This window comes from Aotus nancymaae, unplaced genomic scaffold, assembly GCF_030222135.1.
Source record: "Aotus nancymaae isolate 86718 unplaced genomic scaffold, 86718_ANA_hifiasm-v0.15.2.pri h1tg000003l, whole genome shotgun sequence".
NCBI classification, from domain to species: Eukaryota; Metazoa; Chordata; class Mammalia; order Primates; family Aotidae; genus Aotus; species Aotus nancymaae.
In genome coordinates this window covers 37,891,996-37,903,255 of record NW_026988414.1, presented here as the reverse complement: position 1 = coordinate 37,903,255, position 11,260 = coordinate 37,891,996, and the positions used below count along the sequence as shown (strand labels likewise).

Genomic DNA, 11,260 nt, shown 5'->3' with positions numbered 1-11,260 from the left:
ACTCATCACTCTGGGTCTGTGCCCACACTCTCTTATATGTGGAAGAAACCTTTTCCTTCCCTCATCCACAAAGTCCCCTCTCATTATCACTGCCTTCTATCTACCATCAGTGTCTGTACTTTTAGTCAAAGCCAGCCCCTTGACTTGGGAATTCACTTCTATTGTGTGTCCTCTACAACAGGGCATTGCTCCAGTTTATTATCCCTCTCAACTGGATCTTTCCCATCAACATCCCTTGTGCTATGTATCTCATATTTTTCAAAAACCCTCTCTGAATTCCATGTTCTCTTTCTGCTATTTCCTCGTTTTTCTGCACCTCTCTGGGACAAAACTCCTTGAATACATGATTATACTTGCTGTCACCATTTGCTCTTCTTCTATTGTCTCTTGAATCCACTCCTGCCACAACTTCATCACTCATCTAAATCTGTTTTTCTTAAGGTCACGGAGGAGCTCTATGTTTTAAAATTGAATGCTGTTCGTCTTACTTGGTTAGTTGGCAACTGGTTATGCAGTGGATCACTTTCTCTTTGAAATACTTTCCTCTCTTTGCTTTCAGTGCACCACACTCTTCTGTTTTTCTTCCTACCTTACTGGCTGCTGCTGCTTTGTTCCTCTACTTAACTTGCTCCTCCTTTTATTCCCAGTTAACTTTAAAGTGTCCTAGCCCAGTCTTTAGATCTCTCCATTTAAAACACTTAGTTCCATGGTGATGTTATCCAGTTGCATGGTTTTATATCTATATCTATATCTATCTATCTATCTATCTATCTATCTATCTATCTATCTATCTATCTAATCATCTAATCTGTCATCTGCAATCAGGACCCTCCCTGAGGACCATCAGGCTTCTATGTTGAAGATTGTTGGGCATATGGTATCAGGATAAAATGGGGGACGTTATGATGCTACTGCAGTAATGGTAGCAGTAGAGAGGATGAGAAGTGGGCATATTCTTTTTTTTTTTTTTTGAGACGGAGTTTCACTCTTGTTACCCAGGCTGGAACGCAATGGTGCGATCTCAGCTCACCACAACCTCTGCCTCCTGGGTTCAAGCAATTCTCCTGCCTCAGCCTCCCGAGTAGCTGGAACTACAGGCATGAGCCACCATGCCCATCTAATTTTTTGTATTTTTAGTAGAGATGGGGTTTCACCATCTTGACCAGGATGGTCTCAATCTCTTGACCTCGTGATCCACCCACCTCGGCCTCCCAAAGTGCTGGGATTATAGGCGTGAGCCACCGCGCCCGGCGAGAAGTGGGCATATTCTTAATGGATTTTTTAAGTGAAGACAACAGGGTTTACTGATGGAATAGATGTGGACTGTTAGGAAAAAAATTTTCAAGAATAACACTATTGTTTTTGTCCTCAATTACTGGAAAAATGGAATTGCCCTTAACTGATATGAGAAATACAATGATTGGAGCAGATTTGGTATGTGTAAATGGATGGTGGTGGTGAGTGAGCAGGGAATTGAGAGTTCATTTTTGTAGACATTGAGATGAATATTTGATATCCAAATATAAACATTGATTAGGCAATTTGAACCTATGAGACTATCTACCTCATGAGATGATGAGCTCCCCTGGGGCAAGGCTTGTGTCGTTTGTTGTGTTTGGCGTGGTACTTGACACATAGTAAGTACTCAAATATTTTAATTGTTGAATGGAAGATGTTTTTCAAGGTAATTTTTATTGTGACCCTTCTGGGATCCTCCTCACCAGCTAATTACTTCTTCATATGGCACAACCTCACACCTTATAGCACTCATCACAAAGATGTAACGCTTTCTCTGCCTCCCCAGCGTAGACTTTGGGTTCAACTTATATAATGTATTACTATGCATTAGCTACTTTCTTAGGCCCTGGGGTTATGAGGCATATTTTAACCATTCAGGCAAGTTAAGGATGAGAAACTGTACTAAAAGGAGAGTCAGTAAAAATAGAGGAAAGGAGGCTAACTTGTGAGTCATCAAGATTAGAACCCAGTGACTATCTTGATGTATGAACTGAGCAAAAAAGTGGATGTACAGTGATAACATTCCCTGATTTTGGAAAACAAATTGGTGAGGTGGAGTGTATTTAGAAATTTTGAATTAATTTGCGTTGTCTTTGTAACAAGGTAGAGTTTTTTTGTCAATTGTTGAACAGAGTTTAGAGCTCAGGGGAAAGACTGGGTCAGAAATGTGGCTTTGAGAATCACCAGTACATTAATAGTAATTGAGTTTCAGGGTATGGATGTATAATTATCCCCCTTTTCCAGATACAGAAACTGGGGCTCAGAAATGTTAAGTAACTTGTCAAATCTCTGAGCTAGAATTCTAAACTTCATTTTTCTCCGCATTCCATTCTTGTGACTTTGACCTTAGTATCTGCGTTCTCCCCACAGGGTCAGACATTTGTCCTAAAAATTACAAAAACACTTGCTCAAGAATTTTGTAATATTTTCCTTGTGATATTTTATTGCCCTTTGTTCATGTTTATCATCTTACCCTAAAATCATTTTTTGGTCACTTCAGCCAGAAATTTTCTCCCAGAGAGAAGGGGGTGACCCAAATCTTTTATTCATTTTTAACCTATTGAGTGGAGCAAGCACAACCTCGAGCTATGCTGTTCTGCCATGGCCTCCTTAAGAGGTCAGGGGTTCCAGTCTTCCTTCCAGGGAGACCAATGCCTGCCTCAACCCAAGTAACTGGAGAAGGAAGGACAAGATCCCCTTAGGTCTCTTTACAGGATCCAGGGAATATGAGTTTGATGGCCATCATTAAGAGGCTTGATGTGTGGCTAGAGTTATCAAAGCGGCCCTTGGTGGTGGGTCACTCACCTAGTGATGGTGCTGGGATTGGAGTGGGAGGCTTGACTGAACAGGTAGCAGGAAATATCTCTAGGAATGTCTTGGTATGGCAAGCTACACTGAGAGACCTTCCAAAGCAGGTCTGTAGGATGGACTTCATTTAATCTGTGTGTGAGGGAGAATGTGAATAGGATATCATTTGGAGGGGCTTACATTTCTTAGCAGCTGCTTATAGATCTCAGCTTGCCACTCAGCCTCCCTCTTGGACTTCTTCATTTTATTCCAAAGGTTTCAGAGAATTCCATCTAATATTTCAATTAATAATAACTATGTATTTCCCTGAGATAGCAAAATATGGGACATTCCCAGAGAGAAGCAAAAAGGCCAGAGTTCCACCTCAGTTTTGAGCTGCTGGTCTCGTTGTTAAACTTATGTGTGGCATTAAATTCTAGATTTTTGGTCACTTTCTGTGATAATAGGACATTCTCCAAAAGCCTCATCTTCTTTTGACAGCCAAGGTGATTGGTTTTGGTGTTTTCAGAAATGCAATGGGACACAATGAAGAGATGTAGAAGGGTGACAAGAACCAAGGGCTGGAGCTGCCAGGCTTCTGTGGTGCCGTCCATGGCAGGAGAAAGTATAGCAGTCATCCCCTGAAGGAAAGGCACCAGGCAGATCCTGGGAGGGGATTCAGCTGACTGAGTGCCCAATATTAGTTACTGTGAAGGGAAATTCAAGGAGCAAGTATTATGGCAAGGAGGGTGGTGGAGAAGGACTCCAGGCATAGGTTGGGTAGAAACCTGGGCCTGCAGGACAAGCCCTTCTCCTTTTTCTACTGTGATTTCATTCCAGGAGGCTTTCATTTCATGCAACTGAGAGGCAGTGGAGACAGGAAACAGGCAGCAGGGTTACAGCAGGCTCCCAGAAAGGTTTTCTAGAAAGATCTTCCCAGTATAAACAGGGAGTAGTCAGAAGAGAGTCTGTCATCTGTATCTAATGACATCTGTCATATTAGATATTATGTTTTGATAAGCAAAAAAGCGCCTCCTCAGGGAGGGAATACTTTGGCACTCCTCTAAAATGAACCATCTGAATGGTGGGTTAAAGCTCTTTTCCTAGACAGGAAGGACTTTTTAGCCTGCCTCACACTTTCCCTTAACACAATACAGTGGAGATAAGGAACAGACATGCAACGTATTGCTGAGAAATATAGAGTTTATTTCTGCTGACACCCTGCCCCACCTGCACATTTATTTATGGAAATGACAATACTGGTCCTATGGAGGAATGCAGCAGTTGGGGAGCCTGCAAACTCTTTTTCATGGTTCTGCATGTTCTCCAGCAGACCAGTGTTTCTATCTGAACTGACAGTCAGGAGCTAGGGTGGGTGCCCTGGTTGGGTGGCACAAGCTGCTCGAGGACAGTGCCAAGGGCAGTGGCGGGGGTGGCCTGGGGCTGAAGCAGGGCCACGTTGTCTGGAGCATAGCTGGAGCTTATTGTTTGGGGACTGGGGACAATCCAAGAAGGCTAGGCCCACCAGCTTCTCAGCAGGATGAGATTGGGCCTTGGAGTGCCTTGGTGGCTTCTCTGTCTTACTTCTCCCCACAGGGTTCTTGGCTGAAGCCGGGCTCTTTGCAACATTTTCTTTTCTGGTTTTGGCCACCTTTGCAGCAGCTGAGTACATGGAGTCTTCATGCCCTTCGCCTTTCGTCTTGGGGTTAATACACTTCAGAAAATATTTAATTTTATTTATCAAGCTAGACTCTGGAAGGCTGGGCCTCTTGTGAGTATGGGGTGGCATCACCTGCCCATGCAAAACCTGGCCTTGCAAAGTTTGGCCCTGCAAAGGCTTACTCTGAGTTGGTAGGCTCAGGAAAGGCTGACCCTGTGAAGCCAGGGGCACCACAATCTGGGCATTCTTAGGAATCCTCGCTGGTTCAAGGATGACATTTAGCTCTGTTTGACGGTCTTGCAGGTCATTCTCAGATTCTTTCCCCCTAGGGACTCCTGTAGGTAGCTGTGGGAGCTTAAGCTGAGGGTGATGCTGGGGGCTGTGTTGACAAGGATCTGCAAGATGAAAGCTATGGCTCCATCGCCAGGAGCCTCGGGGTGTCTTGTTTGGAAGCATCCCTGCTGGCCTCCAGCAGGGGGTCTTTCTTCTCTGGTTAAGGAGAGCCCAAACCTTGCATCCCCTTTTCCATGGTCCCTGGCTGCTTTGGTTTCTTCTGGGTCCTCTCTCTTTCCTGCTAACGTGGGGATATGGGCTGGGTTGTTGCTCTTGCTGGGGCTTTGAGGCTGAGGGCCCCAGGGTTCCTCCATACTGGGGTTGTTCACATTGGCCTCCACCTGAGCACAAAGCACATGGGCCTCTGTCATGTCCCCACTGGGTTGTGAGATCTTGGAGACCCAGTGGGCAGAACTTTGGGGTACTGTTTTTGAATTAGATTGCTTTTGGTTCTGCTGCACTGCCTTCCACTCATTGGTCAGCTGTTCTTTAAGGTGGACCCATTCTGGATTGGGGGCGGAAGTGTCTGGTGAGATGGGAAGTTCCTGGAGCAATGTCTCCCCTTGGTGGTTTAGGCTTTCAAGAGACTCCTGTGTGAATATGTTCTCAGGAACTGCAGCACTTTGTTCCCTGGACTCCTTGCTCTTATGGGAATTCCCAATTGTATCTCTAGGACCTTTTTTCTCAGGTGGAAGTTTAGTTTGGTCAAGACATGTGTCTGGAGTGAGTGGGGGCTAGCAGGTTGTGTCCAGCTTTCTAGAGGCAGCGTCTCCATTGTTCCTTTTACTGGCACTGCAGGCTGGAACTCTTCTGCAACGTCTATACAAGTCTTGTTGTTGTCTTGAGGGCATGGCCCAAGACTTATACAATGATCTTCAAATGAAATCATCTGAGTCGGAGGCTCTGCTGGGATTTCCACAGGCCCGGGCACCATCTCTGTGATGACAGATTGGCTAGTGACTGGCGGGGTCAGGGCCCTGGAGAGCGCCACATAATGCAGAGCAGGCAGCCCCGACAGGAAGGCCAGATACTTGTGCCGTAAAGTTGTCTCCAGTTTCTCAATGGCTTCCCTGGACAAGACTCGGAGCAGCTTAGGGTGTTCAGTGGCAGTACATGGTAAGGCCTGTTGCTGCTGATCAAGGGCCATTGGCATCCAGGGCATAACTTTGTGATGTAGGTCAGGGTCACTTGCTGTCTGCAGTTCCAGGAGCCGGCTTTCTGGAATGCAGGGAAAAGGAGCCACTGCCAGGCCCCCAGAAATTCTGCAGTCCCAGGACCTACGTACACAGGCAGGGATCCTGCCCTGGTGGATCTGTCCACATTTGAGTCAATGTGGTTCTGCAGTATTGCCTTGACCTGGGTTAACAAGTGTGGCGTGGGGATGGACACTGGGGCCACAGTGGGTGATGGCACATCACAAGCCCCGTTGGCCTCTAGAGCTGCAGGCTGGGGGATGCTCACATTGGCTAGGGCTGTGCTGCTGCAGGACAAGGTCTGCTGGTCAGTGGATGTAAGGAGCAACTGGATGGACTGCTGGATCATCTGAGGCAGGCCCCAGCGACGGTGAATCAACTGTTTCTGGATGTGGAATTCCAGCAGGTTCCGGGCATGCTCCGGGAAGAGTAGTTCCCTGGTGAGGACTGAGATGGACTTCCCTGGCTGGGAAGTTGTCATGGTCTCAGGAGACTGAGCTTTGCCACAGGGCTCATGCTGCATGGGGCACTGGGTGTGCTGAGACATCTGGAGGAGAGCTGGCAAGCCCCACTAAAGCTGGAGCTGCCTCTGTAGCAGGTGCCACTCCAAGGTTTCACGCTCGGCCAGAGTCAGAAATGGGACATTGATCTGAGCTCGTTGATGGTCAGATGGAGAAACCCAATTTGGGAAAAGTGGGGAAGAGGGTGGGGCTGACTGGGGTGGAGTTTTAGGCAGTAGTTTGGGGGAGGAGAGCTTGTTGAAGAGAAAAGGATCCTTCAGGGAGGGCTTGGGGACATTTTCATTCTTGGAGAGGCCTTGAGAGCCCATGAAAGTGGCAAACAGGGACTCATTGTGCAGAGAAGGGAACCCACAGAATAGCTGGCTGCATTTCTGCTGCAGATCAGTCCCTGAGTCATTATCTTGTCCCCCAGACAGTGGATCGGGGCAAATTAGGGCCTTAAGGGCTGGAGAGGGCACGGCTAGAGCCACAGGGTTTGGGCTTTGCTGACAGTGGTGTCTTTGCTCTGGGTTCATAACAGTCCATTCAGAAACCCAGAAGGTCTGGATGGGCTGGCCAGCCACACATGAACACCAGGTCTGGTGGGAAATGATCTCAAATCTATGAAGAGAGACCTGAGAAGTATTATTCAGGTTGAAAGAAAGTGGCTGTCCATTTCCAAGGTGGTAATATAATGGTGGGTTTGGCATAAGCTGCCTCAAGGACTCCTCCACACGTCTGGGGAGCCCCCACTTCTGGAAATGCATCCATTTTTTAACATGTACCTCAAGAAGCCTCAGGACTTCAGGACTGAGGAATGGCAGGTGGACTGGGAGGACCATATGCGAGGCCATTGGATGCGTCGGATTCAGGGTTTCTGGGTTCAGGGACAACAAGGAAACCTGGGAATTCAAGTGATGCTGGCCTTGGTTCCCCTGGACGAGGCTGGGGTTGCTGTGCATCATCTCCTCCTGGTTCAGTGGAGCCCTTGGCTCCTCCATCGAAGAAGCCATTGTGTTTGGCCCCTGTAGCACATCTGGCACTTGAAATTCCTGCCCTAGCTGGAGGTGATCAGCCCAGTAATCTTGGCTGCCATCTGCATACGTTGACTGGGCAGCTGACTGGGTTAAAGATTTCTGATCTGTTAATTGTGACAGTGTCGGGGTTACAGATGCCTGTGAAAGCTCTCTGGTATGTCTGGAATGGAGCTCTAGACTCTGCTCAAAGGATATACTAGACACAGACAAAATCTCTGGGCAAGAGGAGACCTGTGATGGGCTGCTCAATAAAGTTGAGGACTTCTGGTTGTTCTCACCCATCGGCAATTGCTGAATCTCCTGAGCCACAGCGTTGCAAATTTGGCAACAGGGATCTGCACATAGGATTCACCACACACTTCCCTCTGGAAGAAGCCATCCCTGACTGGAAAGGGAAACATGGCAAACATTAATGATGGGGTGATATCTGCCTTCTTGGAAGAGTGTGGGCTAGGGTTGGCGTTTCCCTTCCCTAGTCCTGCAAGTCTAGAAGCCTGTACCCCCTTCATGTCTGCTACTCTACTTTTCTTCCTAAGAAAATGCCGTTTGGTAAGTTATGGTGGGCTGGGGCTTAGGACTCATTGGGCAAGGCCTCAGGTATTCCACAGAAGAGCACGGCCCTCAGAGAGCACTGGGAGCTGAGTTTAGTCCTGTGTTGGCTTTGTTGAGAAGCTGAACTAGGAGAAAGGAGCCAAGCATGTGGAAGAGTCAGTTGGTTAGCTGATGGGGCATAATCAGGAATATATCACAAGGTAGAACTTGTCTTACAGTGTCATTTGAGGCTAAGAAACCCAAAGCCTAGTATTCAGTACATCCAAACTGTGGAAAATGAGATTCATGTGGGATTTGTGCATTCTGGGACTATGAGCTATCCCTGCTAATTAACCCAACATCTCCTGGGAATCAGTCTTATTCTCTAGAAATCTTAAGAGGATAAGATGATAGGCCCCTGTCTTGGGGCTGTGCCAAGAACTGGACTCCCTGAATACAGAACCAAAGGAGGTAATATCAGCAGGGTTCATCTTGGTCAGCTGAGTCTGCTCATGAAAGAGTATAGCTGTAAATAGAATGTGACGTGGATGACTTCCTCATGCAAAATCTATTCTCTTGACTGGGTAACATATATCATAGCTGAGTAGAACCCCATGTAATGTCTTTTATAAATAATATACTAGTAAAATCTTGAATTCCAGAGCTACCATGACCTTACCCCAAATCAGTATTGGGTGACTCTTTCCTCCTGAGATGATTATGCCTTTGCAACCCTCTCAACTAGTGAACCAGCCTCCACTGTGTATGTCTCCCTCCCAGACACTTTCCATCTCCTCAGTCTTGTCCCAGGCTACACACAAAAAAAATCACCACAGGTCAGGCTGGTGTTTTGAGACTGAACAGCAATAGATTACCTTTTCATGACAGAGAGCAGCTCCTGTGGCTTCTCAGCTTCTTCCTGAGAGTCTCCTAGCTGAGGAACCAGAAGACAGTGTTATAGTAAACAGTGACGTGGTAGAGTTTTCAGAGTATCTGTAGGAGGTTGGAGGCCTTTCACTCTCAGCAAGAAGACACTGAAAACCCTAATTATAAATGCTCTAAGTTCTTTCTGTGCACAGTATAATGAATCATGACTTGTTCTCCTATGCCCATTCTTATTTGACCTTAACAACCATACTGTGAATGAGAGGATCATCAGATGCCAATGTTATGGTAAACAAGACTGAGAGATGAAGTGACTTCCACAGGTTTTAAAACTAGTAAATGACACAGCTAAGGAATCAGAGTTATTTCCTCAATTCTTTATTCCCATGGGAATAATGTAGAGAATTTAAAAATATTTCCAAGATATAATTTCCCACCCATGGAAGTTTCAGTCTGGGGAACTGGAGTCTTCAGTGGCAGAGCACATGGCTCTTGGCTCCAGGGGTCATAGAGGAACTATGGATTCATGGGAAACACCCACATTGGAAAGGAGTCAGAGGAGAGATTGGGATTTTACCTGTTGATGCTACATCTCTAGCCCTTTGCCTGACTTTTTGGTGATGCTTAAAAGACAAAAACATTCGAATGTGAAGCTGGGACACCATTTTCTTTTTCATGTCCAAAATGACACAAAACTTACATTTTCCACTCCCTTTCTAAATATCTATCTGTATTTTATACACTCTCCTGGATTTTATTTGCCCATTCAACCTTTTAACCCCATTTTCCTTCTCTGCTTATTTCTGATTCACTTGGAGGTTTTTCCAAACTTTGTACCTCCCATCTGATTCCCAGAGAAGTCCTGCTGGATACTGAGGATGAAGCAAGAGAAAGGATGGTGCAGGTCAAAGAGTATATGGTTCTAATACTCAAAGACTTCAGTTTATAAATACCTTAAAGGACCACCAACCAAAAAAATTCCCCATACTGTGAGGTATTCTGGGATCCAGTGAGATAGATCCCATATCATCTAGGTCTCTATTCAAGTCAAATGGCAAGCTTCTTGGCTTTTCAATTAGAGTATGGTTCAGGGAAGACCTGGTAAGGAATTACTTTTAGGCTCTGAGAAGGAAAAGACTATATAAAAGTAATTAAAGGTATGGCATAAAAATTGGAGGAGAGGGGCAGTGGGGTAAATAAGGAAGGACTCTGGAGCTTATAAGCTTCTTATCTGAGGCTTAATTAATTCAGTTGGAATCATAGTGTTGCCCTACCTGGCAGCAACTCCTTTTAGCTTCCAAATGCAATTCATGGTGGCTCCTTTTCACTTGCCAGATAATTAGAATAATGATGAAGATGGAGCCATAGGTGTATAAGGGATATCCAACATCCCACAGAAAAAAAGTAGGGCTCAACATGGTCTAAACCTCGTTCGCAGGAGATCAGCCATCCCTGTATCTCGGCATTCAGGGTTCTGGTGCCTAATGACTCCCAGTGCTAGGCCTTGTCATGTCCACCTCACAGAGGATGGAACTAGGCCACCAGACTGCATCACAAAGCCCTCCTGTTCCATAAGGCACATGTAGTAGGGAAGCTTATGTGGTGATTCAGTCTGTAGATGAGGGTTTTTTGAGCCTGGGACTGAAGGTGCCATAAGCAGTGCCTATTTCCTAGTCTGTCTTCACTCTCCACTCCCTATACCAGCCCGATGGCTCAGCTCTCTCCTTCACAACTGTGTGGTCACCCGTCCTCAGAAAACTGAGTGCTTTGGCACACAGGGCACCTTATGAGAAGGAGTGGTTAGGCCAGAGGAACCTCCACTAACTCTCCCACTTGTTTTGGAAATATACCTGAGAAGCACACATGAATTTAGGGAGGGTGGAGTCTGGTTATGGCTTGGAAATGCAGAGCTTTGACGTTTCAGGCAATGGGTGATTGGTAACAGACGGGCAGGAAGGGGATCATGGCTGATGTGGTAGGGTAGTAGGGAAAGGCCAAGGTGGCTGTGTGGCCTTAAGCTTGCAGATGGGTGGGGAGAGATTGTAAATGCTGCAATCTGTAGAGGAACATCAATGTGGCTTACTTCTGGAGTTCTGTCCAAAGCATGGTTTTCTGTAGCTGCCTCTGTCTTTGTTACAGCATTCTGCCTGGCTCAGGGAGATGAATGCCTGTAGAGATAATTAGTAGCCCTTTCTGGCTATGGGTTGCAAACTGCTTGCTGCTTGTGGTTGGATCTGTTCATCTCTGGATGTATTCTGTTTGCCTGTAGGCTTTTTACTTGTTTGTTTGAGTTGGATTTTGGAAACGTTTAAAGCA

The 11,260-nt window shown here is 46.2% G+C and overlaps 1 protein-coding gene across 1 annotated transcript; it reads right to left on the bottom strand.

The window, feature by feature from the left end:
* Nucleotides 1-4,171: 4,171 nt before the first annotated feature.
* LOC105724508 (protein SPATA31F1-like) lies at nucleotides 4,172-10,362 on the bottom strand. Its single transcript, XM_012463171.2, is given in 8 exon segments — nucleotides 4,172-4,935; nucleotides 4,938-5,438; nucleotides 5,441-6,124; nucleotides 6,127-7,913; nucleotides 8,935-8,989; nucleotides 9,435-9,440; nucleotides 9,522-9,567; nucleotides 10,219-10,362. Coding segments are annotated over 8 exon segments (3,987 nt in total).
* Between the last annotated feature and the right edge of the window lie 898 nt (nucleotides 10,363-11,260).